At 42.2% G+C, this 15,283-nt stretch overlaps 1 protein-coding gene and 1 long non-coding RNA gene across 10 annotated transcripts in view; both read right to left on the reverse strand.

Annotated features, from left to right (window-relative positions):
- The window catches only part of ABLIM1 (actin binding LIM protein 1), a 186,796-nt gene that overhangs the window by 54,331 nt on the left and 117,182 nt on the right, over positions 1-15,283 (reverse strand). For all 9 annotated transcript variants that reach the window (XM_023729976.1, XM_023729975.1, XM_004374865.2 and 6 more), the window contains one exon: positions 2,303-2,390. In XM_023729976.1, coding sequence (XP_023585744.1) covers positions 2,303-2,390 — 88 coding nt within the window. The remainder of the gene's footprint in view (positions 1-2,302; positions 2,391-15,283) is intronic.
- Positions 15,109-15,283, reverse strand: LOC111820258 (uncharacterized). Its single transcript, XR_002823809.1, has 2 exons — positions 15,225-15,283; positions 15,109-15,169 (listed from the first exon to the last, which is right to left on the reverse strand). It is a non-coding gene; the product is annotated as an uncharacterized LOC111820258 (long non-coding RNA).

The following is a 15,283-nucleotide window of genomic DNA, read 5'->3' on the forward strand; positions in this document are numbered from 1 at the left end:
GTGCACTGCTTGCAATCACCCTCTCTACTCAACTTCAAGAACAATCGTGAATGTGCAGTGTCCCCCAGAGTCACTGAGGCTCAGTTCCTAGCAGACACGGGATTGACATGCACTCTTGTGCCTTTTTTTTCTTTCTGTTGGGGTCAAATATAGACAACATAAAATTTGCCATTTTAACTATTTTTAAGCGTGCAATTCAGTGGCATCAGTTATATTCACAATGCTGTGCAACCAGCACCACTATTTATTTCCAAACTTTTTCGTCACCCCAAGCAGATATTCTGTCCCCACTGGACAATATCTCCCCATTGACTTCTCCCTTGAGCCCCTGGTAACCACTAATTTACTTTCTGTCCTATGCATTTACCTATTCTAGATATTTCATATAAATAAGATCATACAATATTTGACCCTCTGTGTCTGGTTTATTTCACTCAGCATAACGTTTTTCAAGGTTCATCCACATCGCGGCATGCATCAGGACTTTCTCTTGGCTGAATAATATTCCACTGTACGCACAGACCACATTTTGCTTATCCATTCATCTGTTGATGGACGCTTGGGGTGTTTCTACTTTTTGGCTATTGTGAATAATGCTGCAATTAACACTGGTGTGCAACTAACTGTTTGAGTCTCTGCTTTCAATTCTTTTGGGTCTAAACGTAGGAGTGGAATTGCTGAGTGCCTTTGTTTTTTGAGTACCATGACTGGCACACGAAAATCTAAAACAAAGCTTGGAGGGCAGTGGAAAATAAATCTGCTCTGTGCTGTAACTACAAGGTGACACCTGTCTATTGCCACTCCAGATACAGAGCCTGTCTTTGGGGAAATGTGTCACATAAAGCCTACATGAGGCCATCAGAGTCAGGTGCTGGTGCCTGTCACTTGCCTTTATCAGGCCCTTTAAAATTCAGTGATGTTTTTCAGAATAATTTTCCAGAGTGATCATTTTAAAAGTAAAGCTGAGAGGTATCTGGGTTGTCAATTTTTTATACAGCTAGCATTTTAGCAGGGGGAAGAGAACAGTCACGGTTTAACACTCCAGAATCGTTTCTGTTGACTTTTCTTAGTTGTATTACAACACCAATTGAGAGCAAAACAAAGCATTCATTAAAAATATACACAGTGTTCCGTGCAAGGAGAAATGAAGAAAAGACAGGCAAACACAGCTCAGACCCCGTAATTACCAAAACCGAAGGAGCACTGGCTCTTAGAGTTCTCGATAATTTTGCTGATAAGCCCTCGTCTAATTAATGACTCTTTTTCCAGCTAAAAATAGCAAAATGCATGCACAGATGGTGCTGTTCAACTAGAAGAGAACCCTCCCCTAAAGTCTCTCCAAGAAGATTCAGCAATTAAGAGGAGATAAAAATGCATCGTAGTTTTACATTGGGAAAACATTTCAACATTATTTTCAGTTTTAAAAAAATGCAGTGGTCGCTCGGAAACAAGTACTATTTGTGTCCTTGCCACCAGAAATTTCTCCGTTTCTCTTGCAGGGACTTTGGGTGCACTGCATTCTCTCTCGATTTCTCTTGATACAAAAGCTATGTTGCCTTAATAGGATGAAATAAGACTGTGATGTAATTCACCAAATATGAGATTTTCTTCTTCCAGAAAGCCCTCATAAGAGCAGACTGGAAGGCCTCAAAAAATCCTCTATAACACACAAGATGGTGAAAGGAGAAATGACAAAGGAGCCATCAAATAAATAAAATTTCTAGAAACGTTTTCCCTCTTTTATCTTTTGTTTCCCAAGCATACTGCCGGGGAGTGCCTCGGAAGGTGGTACTGCCGATTTTTGCTCTTTTTCATGTCCCTGGGAGGTGCAAAGAGTTAACATGCTCAGCTGCTAACTGAAAGGTTGGCGGTTCAAGTCCACCCAGAGGTGCCTTAGAAGAAAGGCCTGGTGATTTACTTCTGAAAATTCAACCATTGAAAACCCTATGGAGCACAGTTCTACTCTGACACACATGGGGTCACTGTGAGTTGGAATCAACTGGATGACAATCTTTTTTTTTTTCACATCCATAGCATCGAATGTCGAGTCCTATTCATCCATGCCAAGCAGCAACAAGACGTCATTCCTTAACAGCCCCAGAGGCTCACTGCCAGCATGTCAACTGCTTGGCTGATTAATACTAACTGATGAGGTAGCTTTTGGCCACATTCATTTTGGGTTTGGGTAAGGCTCGAAGCAAATGAAATGCCTCCTTCTCTAAAAACAATCAGACAACCAAATACAGCAAGGTTTTCTTTCTCCAGGCAGGGAGAGCTTAACGCGTTCCTGAGTCCGTCTCACCTTGAAGATACATTTCCTCTCCTTCTGTGAACATCTGGTTGCATCTGCTGCATCGTGCACAGCTGGGGTGGTAATGCTTGTCACCTGCCTGCAAGAGAAAAGGTGGTCAATAGTCAGTCTACTCCTTGTCATGGTTCCTGGCTTCTTTTCAGGGCTTGGACATTTGGGAGGGAAGGGGAAGATACTGGGGAAGGAAAAATAATTGTCCAACTGACCAAACTTCCTACCCAAACAGCCCCAGAAGCTAAGGTCAACCCCACTGACATGAGGAGGCTCTCAATGACTGCTCCTCACACCCGCCATGAGGGTGCCCTACCTCTTGAAGTCTCTGCCTTCCATTTCTCCCTTGACCCAGCTCTCCTGGGTGGCTGTCAGTTACAAACCATGTGCCTGAGATAGACCTACTCTGTCATAGATTGAATTATGTCCCCCCAAAAATGTGTGTATCCATTTGGCAGGGTCATGATTCTGAGTATTGTATGATTGTGTACCATTTTGTAATCTGACGTGATTTCCTTATGTGTTGTAAACTCTATCACTATGATGTAATAAGATGTAATAGATGGATCATTATACTGATGAGGTCTACAAGATTAGATAGTGTCTTAAGCCAATCTCTTTTGAGATATAAAAGAGAGAAGTGAGCAGAGACACATGGGAACCTCATACCACCAAGAAAGCAGTGCCAGGAGGAGAGCGTGTCCTTTGGGCCTCAGGTTCCTGCACTGAGATGCTCCCAGACCAAGGGAAGACTGATGCATCACAAGGACCTTTCTCCAGAGCTGACAGAGAGAGGAAGTCTTCCCTTGGAGCTGATGCCTTGAATTTGGACTGGTAGCCTACTGGACTGTGAGAGAATAAACTTCTCTTTGTTAAAAGTCATCCACTTATAGTATTTCTGTTATAGCAGCACTAGATGACTAAGACACATTCCGTTTCCCAAAAACCCCACCTCAAAAGCGTTATGATCTGAACTCATGTTGGAGGCTAACGGTCATTTGTGCTAAACCAATAAAAATAAATGACCTGTCTCACCCCTTCGGGAGCAAGGGAGAATGAAGAGAACAGGATACAAGGAAAAGATTAGTTCAAAGGACTAATGGACCACAGCTACCAAGGCCTCCACCAGACTGAGTCCAGTACAGCTAGATGGTGCTCAGCTACCACTGACTGTTCTGACTGGGATCACAACAGAAGGTCCTGGACAGAGCTGGAGAAGGATGTAGAACAAAATTCTAACACACACAAAAAGACCAGACTTACTGGCCTGACAGAGACTGGAGAAACCCTGAGTATGGCCTCTGGACACCCTTTTAGCTCAGTGGTCAAGTCACTCCCGAAGTTCACCATTCAGCCAGGGATTAGACAACCCCATAAAACCAAACAGGACTAATGAGGCACAGCAGTCCAGGGACGGGGACTGGAAGGCAGGAGGGGACAGGAAAGCTGGTGATAGGGAGCCCAAGGTTGAGAAGGGACAGTGTTGACATGTTGTGGGGTTGTTAATCATTGTCATAGGGCAATATGTGTGCTGTTTAATGAGAAACTATTTTGTTCTGTAAACCTTTATCTAAAGTACAAAAACAAAAAGAATTATCTATGTGAGATCAGATTGACAACAGCAACTCAAAAGGTTTGATGGGAAGCCAAGGGGACAGTGAGTTGAAGACAATGGCGATGGAATAATTTGGAAAAGGATAGTGAGAATAGCAGCACAAATGGAAGAATGTAATCGAGGTCACTGAATTGTACATGTAGTAATTTTTGAAATGGTGTATCTTTGGCTATGTATATTTTCAGCAAAAAAAAAAAGGTCCTTCAAGGTCGAGAAGGGAGAGTGTTGACACGTCATGGGGTTATTAACCAATGTCATAAAACAATATGTGTACTGACTGTTTAATGAGAAACCATTTGTTCTGTAAACCTTCACCTAAAGTACAGTAAAAAATAAATAAATTAAAAATAAATAAATCAATAAATGACCCCTGTCATTACAATAACCAAAGGCTCTTGCTTTCTTGACTAAACAATCTGAACAGAAAAAAATCTATCCGGCTTGCATCAAGGTGAGAAAAACCATAGTAAAAGACGGCATTCATTGCTTTTATCTTAGAAGGAGCCCAGATTCTCTTCAATGCTGTTTACAATGATCTTTTGCTTATGTCTTACATTAGGAGTTTTCTGAAGAAGGTGTTTTACTGAGGGCGCTCCACCTTATTCACAGGCATTTCACATTCCTAAATATGACAGATGCCACCACAGCAGGTGCTGACTTCCCCAAAGCGCAGCGTCACTGGACTTGGGGACAATTCTCTAGACAGGTGCCAAGTCACATTAGAGTCACGCTCCATATACATGCTCGACGAAATTGAAATCCTCTCATTCACAGCTTAGCAATAAATCGTCACCACCTAAAAATTATCAAATGTAGTGTGGGGTTAAATCGTTTCATCAGCCAACCATGAGAACACTTCTTGTGCGCTAACCATGCACGAGCCAGGCTGAGAGGTCAGAGTTCGTAGAGGCTGCACCCTGCGTCAGAGCCTGTGTGAAATCTCAACAGGAAGTCAGGGGTCAGGTAGGGATTTCTTTCTCACACTCTCCTGTGGAAAGTACAAAAGCCCCTTAGCAATCAGAGCATGAGATGGTGGTCAGTTACTCAAGATAATCACATGGAAAAAAAAAACAAAAAACAAACAAACAGTGAAGTGATTTAAAATTGGAAGCCAAGAATGAAATCTTTTTCAGTAGTGCCTGCCGGAAAGTTCCAGAAGGGCTGCTTTTGTTCTTATCCACACGCTAACGTTTTGGGGGTGAGGCAGGAGTAAGAAACGTCAACACAGAGTTGCTCCTGCCCTTAGCCCATCTGGGTCAAGTGTGAACAGAGGAGGAAGAGAAAAGATTTAAACAGTTGCCGTCAAGAGGTCTCCGACTCACGGCGACCCGGTGTGCGCGGGGTGAATAACCTGGCCTTAGCAATGGTGAAGAAATGTGAGGCATTATCCCTGTTAGGCATGTGTTTAAGGTGCGGGACTCAGTCCCTGGGTAGTGCAAATGGTTAATGTGCTCACTACTAAACAAAAGGTCGGCGATTTGAGTATATCCAGAGACTCCTCAGAAAAAGGCCTGGCGATCTACTTCTGAAAAATCAGCCGCTGAAAACCCCATGGAGGACAGTTCTACTCTGACACTCATGGGGTCGCCATGAGTAGGAATCGACTCAACAGCAACTGGTTACAGATGAGGAAGCTGAAGCCTGGAGAGGTTTAGTAACTTGTCCATGGCCACACAGCTAGAAGTGGTGGCACCAGGATTTAAACCCAGACAGTCTGGCTCTGGAGTGCAGGTTGAAAACTAGCTGCTGTTGCTGTTAACTGCCACTGAGTTGAACCCTGACTCATGGTGGCCCCATGTGTTACAGAGTGGGATTGCTCCATCGGGTTTTCTTGGCTGTAATCTTTACAGAAGCAGTACACCAGACCTTTCTTCCGTGGAGCTGCTGGGTGGGTTCTAACTGCCAACCTTTATGTTAGCAGCTGATTGCAAACCGCTTGCACCATACCACAGCTAATAACCACAGGGTACTACACTGCTGTAACCACTCCACGGTGACACTGGGGTAAAAGGCCAAATGAAATTTTGAAATAATGATAACAGGAATAACAGCCTAATACCCCTCTACACAGAGATGGTTCCAGCACCATTCACAAAGAGAAGGCTTGCTAGCATGGGTCGGGAAGCTGGTGAAAGGCTCCCTGGATGCCCACCCTTTCCCAAGGGCAGGCAGAGGCGAGCAAGTACGCTGGAGGAGCTGTTGTGCACAAAGGACGTAAGCTACATCAATGCCCCACGCGGCAGGGCTTTGCTCTAGAAATCATGAGCGAAAACACTGCTAAGAAACAACGCCCTCACCAGGTCAGGGGACAGAAATCTTGACCCATGTACTTGCTTCACCCCAAGATGCTGAACGTGTCTACAAAGTCAGTGAGCGAGAGCCAAAGGGCAGCTGTACAGCCCTTCCCGAGTCCTCTGCTTTTGTAGCAATACCGGCCTGGGGGCTGCAGGGTTGGTGCTCCAGGACAAGGGAACCGGAGGTCTGTCCTTGTTACTGACCTGCCTCCTGCTGGATCTGGATATTACTGAAGATAAAAGGCCCAGTGCAACCCTCAAGGGAATAGCACTATTGCCTTTCAAGGCCTTTTCTCAAGTTTCTACCCCAAAAGAAACGACTGGTCTCAGTAAAGGGTATTTACCCCTTTGCGTGTGTGAGCTACCCTCCGTTGGTTTCATTTCTCCTTGTTCAGGCGCCCATGACAGTTCCCAGACAAGCCCTGCTCACAGGGCCAAGAAAAGTACCAGAGCTGGACCCAGACACGGGGTCACATGCAAACTAACAAAAAATGGATGTCACTGTACCAAAATCATTCAAACTGGAGTCATTCTGAGAAGAAAGGGAAAGTATTTCAAACTGTGAGCAAAATGAAAGACTAAATAGCGTCCAAATGAGAAATCGGCAATAAACATGCAATGTATTGGGTAGAGGAGGCTGTTGATTATAAAGCCTTGCAGCACAGTCTGGGCTTCGTTGTGGCAGGTGATGTCATAAGTGATGGCTACTGGGCGCCTGGCCCAGGCACACAACGGCTAACACTAGCTGTGCCTGAGCCCAGAGGTCAGATGCTCCACGGGGGCTTGTCAGGGTTCTGTCGTCACTATCCCCCATCCATCTCTGCACCTCTCTACTTTAAGAACCTTTACAACCTCATTTTCACATATTCAAACTGCACATGTTAAAAGTCTGTATTTTGGCTTGCATTAAACTCTGTGAACAATAAACAATTTGCTTATATAGTTGAGTTTACAAAGTACCTGCCTATGCATTCAAAGTGCTAAAAACTGCTTGCCTTTAATATTGCTGATTAAGCCAGTCTTCTGTGGTTATTACTACTATTTGGTTAAGTTCTAAATTAAAGTGTGAACTTTAGCACACAAGCTGGAATCCTGCGGAAATACTATCCACTTTAAGGCAAAATTTGATGTAAGGCAGTGTTATGAATTGAACTGTGTCCCCCCAAAATGTGTGTCAACTTGGCTAGGCCATGATTCCTAGCACTGTGTGACTGTCTTCCATTTTGTGATCTGATGTAATTACCTACGTGTTGTAAATCCTAACCTCTGTGATGTTAATGAGGCAGGACACAATCTACAGGATTATGCTGTATCTGGAGTCAATCTCTTTTGAGATATAAGAGAGAATCTAGCAGAGACGAGAGGGACCTCATTACCACCAAGCAAGAAGAGCCAGCAGCAGAGCGTATCCTTTGAACCAGGGGTCCCTGTGTAAGAAGCTCCTAGACCAGGGGAAGATTGATGACAAGCACCTTCTCCCAGAACTGACAGAGACAGAAAGCTTTCCCTGGGGCTGGCGCCCTGAATTTGGACTTCTAGCCTCCTAGACTGTGAGAGAATAAACTTCTGTTTGTTAAAGCCATCCATTTACGGTATTTCTGTTACAGCAGCACTAGATGACTAAGACAGATTTTGAATGAAACTCATTGTCAGGAAGAAAAGAAAGGAATTCTGAACTCCTTTTGGACACAGGGTACAGGGGAATGGCTACAAGATTTGGAATCAGGAGGCTTGGGGATCATTCCTTAATTTGTTACCTATAGGACTTCAATTATGCCACGGCTTACCCTCTTCAAGCCCCAGGCCCCTCAGCCGTAAATATGAGCAGCTGGACTAGACAATCTCAAGTCCTGTTCAGCTGCAAAATTCTATGCTTCTACATGATAAATCCCATACCTATGTGAACTCATTGAGCAGCGTTAACAGAAAAGCAATTTGGGTAGAGAAATGAAATGCTTGATGGCAGGAAACAGGCCTTAACCGTAACCAGTAACCCCACAGGTCTGGTACCCAGGAGAAATTCTGATGCCCTAAGCCCCATGTCTAGTGGAATAGGACCCTGGGATAGAGAAAGAGAACTGTAATTACAGAACCAATACTTTGGCAGATAATCTGCTTATCTGATAATCTGCTTTGCTCCTGGACCATAGCTGTCCTTTTTAGTTCTATTCCCTTCCTTTCTCTTGGGGTGCTCTACTTCTAAGATGAGCCTGGGAGGCATAGGAGATGCTCCTTGAGGTCAGCCTTCATCTGCTTGTGAGTGCCCTGCCTACTTCCAAAACGGATTTGCAGGTATTTATCAGAGATAACTTAAAAACAATCAAACAAAAACCTCAGTGGTAAAGAAAAAAAAATTAAAAAAGACCCAAACTAATGCCAAAATGTTTTTGTGTGTGTGTGACCTGAGCTTCTTGGTAGATGAGGTCAACAGGGAAAATCATGGGCCACGAAAATGTCACTGATCCATCAACAGATGAATGGGGAAACAAAATGTGGTGAATCCATACAACCGACTATTATTCACCCATGAAGAAAACTGAAGTCCTGATACATGCCACAACATGGATAAACTTTCAAAACATTACGCTGAGTAAAATAAATCAGACACAAAAGGACAAGTATTGGAAGATCCCATTTATATAAAATATCTAGAATAGGAAAATGCATAGAGACCAAAATGTCTATGGGGAGGAGGGGGAGCTAGTGCTTTAGGGGCACCGAATTTCTGTTAAAGGTGATGAAAAAATTTGGAAATGGATAGTGGTGATGGTTGTATAGATAGCATGGTGAATGTAATTAATGCTACTGAATTGTACACATAAAAATGGTTAAAACGGCAAACATTCTGTTATGTATATTTGACCACCATAAAAATAAACTAATTAAAACAAAAAGTCTTAGTATTTGGGGAAAAAAAAAAAAAAAACCTGAGCACATACAATTATTACTAGAGAATAAAGGTTTCCTGATTCTAAATTACTACCAGTCATTGTAAGGCTGAAGTTCCACAGGCAATGCCAGGCATTATACCAAATACTTTAAGTGACTTGTCTCTCAAAGCCCTATGAGGCAGGTGCTATTTTATAGTATGGTTCTATAAACAAGGAACTCAAAGAGAACAATTTACCTAAAGCTCCCAATGCTTCCAAAAGGCAAGGCTAGGCTTTGAACCCAGGTAGCCTGACTCCAGGCCCACATTTTAACCATCATGCTAACCTGACCCCCAAGCACTAAAGGAATCCTTAGACAAGGGACCCTTAGCTACGGAACAGAAAACCATCTTCTGCATTAATTTCACTGATGGTAGGAAACATTCAACTAGTTGTATTTTACACAGGCCCTTGAGAAAAACCAAGGTCATGGCACTGACAGCTGAGTGATGTCACCTCCACGGAGGAAGTTAAACTCTCAAGGCCTAGGTTTGTAGTTTTTTTCAAGATCTAATTTGATTCAGAGCTGGTGCTCAGAACACCCAGAGGAATAAACAAATTGCCTTCCGGTCCCTGAGACTCTCACAGACACAGCTCTGATTGATGGTCATTTCAGACAAAGGATATGCAAACAGTTGGAGATTAGCTAGCTCAGATCAGGAGTGCTCCAACTTTACTGAGCAGAAGCAATACCTGATGAGCCTTTTTAGAATGGATTCAGTAGCCCTAGGGTGGGGCCAGGAGTGAGCATTTCTTTTTAAAGCATACAAATGAGTCTAGGCAACTCACCAGGAACTGCACAGACAATGGTCTGGGTGGTACCAAACCTCAAGCCTGCTGGTAGATAAGGAAGCCTAAGGGAGTAACCAGGATGTATCGCTTACATGGCAAGTGCATGAGTGGGAAGGGAAAGGCACAATCATTCAAGTTCCCTGCTTTGTTACTGCAGAAAGGCAGTGAAGGGGCTGACTCAGCCTTCTTGTGTTCACTGTTTATTCTCTTGAAGTGAGAGAGGTTTCCAGCGCAACTGGATTGGCTTGATCTCCAGGCTGAGCACTCACCTGTTCTGGGAGGCTTTTTTTTCCGGGTGCGGCATCATGAACGGGCAGGATAATAAGGGCACGCCTTGGCACAAAATCTGTATCCTGGGCCAAGATGGATAAATGAGTCCGCACAGTCAGCTTTCCAAAGCCCAGAGGGCTCTATGCAAGTCTGTGCAAACCCCAACTGCACAGATGAGAACATACTATAACCCCACCGCCTTACCAACTGCAACCCCTCTGAGCTCAGCAGACTCTGCTCCAACCACATGTGCCGTGTCAGATGGAGAGCCGGCAGCTTGTCTTTCCAGGCAAGGATGCACATAATTGTTCAGAGAAAAACAAGTCATTATATTCTAATGCTCTGGTTCTCTTTGACCAGCTGCTGAAAACATAAAACCCAGGGCACCAACTCTGTCCTTTTGGTGGGGGGTAAGGAATGAAAAGGAGTTGTTGGGTGGTGCAAACAGTTAAGCCCTCAACTCTTAGCAGAAGGGTTGGAGGTTTGAAGCCACCCAGAGGCACTTTGGAAGCCAGGCCTAGTGATCTTCTTTTGAAAGGTCACAGGCTTGAAAATCCTATGCAGCAGTTCTACTCTGTACATATGGGGTCACCATGAGTTGGAATCAACTTGAAGGCAACTAACAACAACAAGGAATGAAAAAAGCTGCAACATATCAACATAAGCATATATTGGCTTTTCACAGATGGTTACTGCTTTCTCATCTCCTTCCAAAGAATTAAGTGTAAAAACTTCAAAGGAGTCTTGGAGTCTTTGCAATTTCACCGTGTTATATGAATGTTAGCTGTAAATGTGTACATTCCTAAAGGACACAACCAGTGTCACTATTGATCTAAAGATTAAATGCAATCCCTATCAAAATCCCAGCAGGTTTTTTTTTGGTAGAAGTTGACAAACTGATGCTAAAATTCATATGGAAATCGGAAGAGCTAGAATAGTCAAAACAATTATGAAAAAGAATAGGATAAAGTTGGAGGACTTAAACTACCTGATTTCAAAACTTACTAAAATGTAATCAAGACAGTGTGGTATTAGCACAGGATGGACACTTAGATCAATGGAACAGAAGAGAGAATCCAGAAATAAACCCACACGTTTATGGCCAATTGATCTTCAATAAACAGCCAAAGCAATTTAATGGGAAGGAATAGTCTTTTCAACAGATGTTGATGGGACAATTAAATATCCACATCTAATTAAACAGCTTAAGCCCTTACCTCACACCACATCCAAAAATTAACTCAAAATGAATCATAAATCTAAATATAAAAGGTAAAGGTATAAAACTTCCAGATAAAAACATAGAGAAAATCTTTCTGACCCTGGTTTAGGCAAAGATCTCTTAGATATTACACCAAAATCATGATCCATGAAAGAAAAAAACTGTGAAACTGGATGTTATCCAATTAAAACCTTTTCTCTTCAAAAGACATTATTGAGAAAATGGAAAGACATGCTACAGACTAGGAGAAAAATTGCAAACCATATATCTGAAAAAGGACTTATACCCAGAACATATAAAGAACTCTTACAGTTCAATAATAAGAGGTTGAACAACTCAATGGGCAAGATATCTCAACAGACACTTCACTAAAAGAAGACACACGAATGCCTAATAAGTACATGAAAAGATCTCAAACATTATTACTTATTAGCAAGATACAAACTAAAACCACAATGAAATGCTATTTCACACCCACTACAATGGTTATAATTAAAAAGATAATACCAACTGTTGAGGAGCATCTGGAGAAAGTGGAATTCTCATACATTGCTGGTGGGAATATAAAATGGTACATTAACTTTGGAAAACTCTTTGGTAGTTTCTTTAAAAAACTGAACACAAATTTACCATTCTACTCCTAGGTATCCAGCCAAGAGAAACGATAACATATGTACACACAAAGATTTACATGAAAATGGTCACAGTAGCACTATTCACAATAGCATAAAGGTGGAAACAACCCAAATGTCTATCAACTGATGAATGGATAAACACAATGTGATACATTTATATAAGGGAACACTACTAAGCAATAAAAAGGATACATGCAACAGCACGGATGAACCTTGTAAAATTATATTAATTGAAAGAAGGCAGTCACAAAGACTACTACTGTATAATTCCATTTATATGAAATTTCTAGGAAAAAAACCCTAAAGAGATAGAAAGCAGAACAGCAGTTGCCTGGGGCTGGGGGATGACTGTGAATGGGTAAACGAGGAAACTTTTTGGGGTGATAGAAATATTCTAAAACTGGAATGTGGTGACAGTTGCACAACTGTATAAATTTACTAAAAATTCATCAAACTGTACACTTACACTGGGTGAATTTAATGCTATGTAAACTGTACCTTGATAAAGAGACATTGGAAAAACAAAAAAAAAGATGGAAAACAAACAAACAAAAAAAGACGTGACCAGGAAGACAGGATGAATGTTTCTATCCACTGTCTAGTGGGGCATGCATACATTCATTCCTTTTTTGGAGTCAGGATTCCTTTGGGAAGCTATTGAAAACGTGGATTCTTTTCCCAGAGCAACATATCTTCACATATGTGGACAGACAGATACACGCATGCAATACTGTATTGTTAGTTCTATGAAGATTTCCACGTTTTCAAAGGGATTTAAAAAATAGTTTGCTAGTCATTATTTTCCCTGTCCCTGAGGATAACAATTGTTATTATTTTCCATTTCACATAAGGAGAAACTGAACCGGAGAGAGGTTAAGTGTAACTTGCCCAGGACCATATGAGAAGTTGAAAACCTGGACTACTGCCTTAATCTTTGCGTAGCTACTGGGAATGTCTCGCGGTAGTATTTTTGCTGCTCGTTTTAAACACACAATATTTAATTCTTCTCTGACCCTCTGAAATAGGGGACATCATTCTTCTTGTTTTATGGTGCTCACCCAGGCTCCGAGGACTCCCTGCACCAAGGTCAAGGTCCTACAGCTGTGTCAGGACTGTATCTTTGCATGCAAATTGGACTCTCTCGTACTAACACCACTGCACCACGTTGCTTCTCTTGTTTCAGAGAGAGAATAATAATCACCTACATAAATAATTCATGAACATGGCTGAAATGATTGAGAAGAGAACATTTAATTAACATATACCTTGGGTACTTTGCCCAATTTCAAGACAAAGCAAATAAAGGCAAAACGTAAATCTGAAACCATTCAAGATGGATTTCCGCATTTGGAATGAACCTCTTCTCCTCTGTGCTTCCATAGCTCTTTGCCTGTGTTACCACAGGTGTTTAATTTTGCTCTCTATGATCATCACTGGACCGTCTGCCCACCTCACTGTGCACCATAGAGTGGAAGAGGTGGGCTGTGGCACCAAGAGGGCCCAGGTTCAGAACTCTGACCTTGCAAATGGTGTGGCTTCGGGAGCTTTTCTTGACTTATTTCTTCATCTGTAAAAATTGGCATATGAAAAACTACCATGTAGGATTGCTATGAAAATTAAATAACTAAAGGTAAGTTGCTAACAAAGTACCTGATAGCAGTCAGTGCAGATGAGCTTTCTCCCTAGATTACCAATTCTCTTAAAAACATGGGCCACAACTGTATCTCTACAACTCCAGGATCTCTCCTTTCCACAAAGCAAATTCCACAGAAATGTCTGGTAAATGAATATGCAAACAGAAACCCTTATCAGAACACCTCCAAATCAATTAGCAACCATTCTTTGAATGACTGTGGTTGGCGGGGAGGGGGAGATGATGAACTTCTGCTCCCCAGCTAGGACGTCAGCATTCCTTGTTTCCAGGCACTGTGATAAGCACTTCACAAACCATCTTACCCTCTCAGGAACGCTTTGAGGTAGGTAATATGTCCATTTAACAGATGAGGAAATCAAAATTTAGGGAGCTCAAGAAACCACCCAAGATTACTCAACCAGCAAGGGATACAAGTGATCCGAACCCAGGTCTGTCCAAATCCAAAAACTGTGCTCGAAACCCCTGGGTCCTATAACCTTCCCAATGCTTAGCAGCTCAGTTAACCAGGGATGGCCCCAGCTGAAATCAGCCCTGGCAAAGCAGGTTGCCTATGACTTCATAGTATCATCTTTCAACTGATTGTTCTCTCTTACAAGGTAAGTAGGAAGTCTAGAATAGACTTTTTGTTCCCTTCTTTGGAGGGGGAAAATTTAGGCATGTTTTCATTTTTGTCTTTTATGTGAACTTTATTGAAGCATAACATACACCAAGAAAAATGCACAAATATTAGTGTACAGCTCTTGACAAATGGAACATATCGTGTAACTAGCACCCAAATCAAGAAAGAGAACATTATGTACACCTCGAAGCTCCCCCTTTACTCCTACAATGGCCTCTCCCAGTCACTATGCCCTCTAATCAGTATGCTGATTTCTAACCCACTATGCTACTTTTGCCTGTTTTCGAAGTTTACATAAGTAGAAACAAATAATGTCTGACTTCTTTCACTCAACATTTTGTGAGAATTATCCATGATGCTGTGTGTAGTTATACTCCATTAAAGCCACGATTGTATGGTATTCCTTTGCATAAATACACCACATTTTAATGGTCCATTCTACTCCTGATGACAATTGGGTAGTTTTTAAATTTTGGCTGTTTTGAATAATGTTGCTGTGAAAATCTCTGCCCATGCCTTCTGGGGAAATGATGTACCTGTTTCCGTTGTATATACACATAGACTAGAAGGGACAGGGCAAGGTCATAGGGTATGTGTACGTTCAGCTGCAGGGGCTGCTGCCGAACAGCTTCCAAAGTGGCTTTTGTCTTTTGTTCCGGTTTTAATCCGACAAGAATTTGAAGGCATTAAATACGAAGAATCAAATTAAGAGCTCTTTGCCAAATGGATTCCCAAAGTGTTTTTCTAACCTCTGTGAAGTGAATGATCTTTTATAAAAGGGTCTCTAAGTAAAAGCTTGGGAGTTTAATCCCATCAGGTGTTCATTATTCCAGGACCTCCAGAGTACTGCTGAGAGAGTTTAATCCCATCAGGTATTCATTACTCCAGGACCTCCAGAGTACTGCTGAGCGAGTTTAATCCCATCAGGTATTCATTACTCCAGGACCTCC

This window comes from Trichechus manatus, unplaced genomic scaffold, assembly GCF_000243295.1.
Source record: "Trichechus manatus latirostris isolate Lorelei unplaced genomic scaffold, TriManLat1.0 scaffold00031, whole genome shotgun sequence".
NCBI lineage: Eukaryota > Metazoa > Chordata > Mammalia > Sirenia > Trichechidae > Trichechus > Trichechus manatus.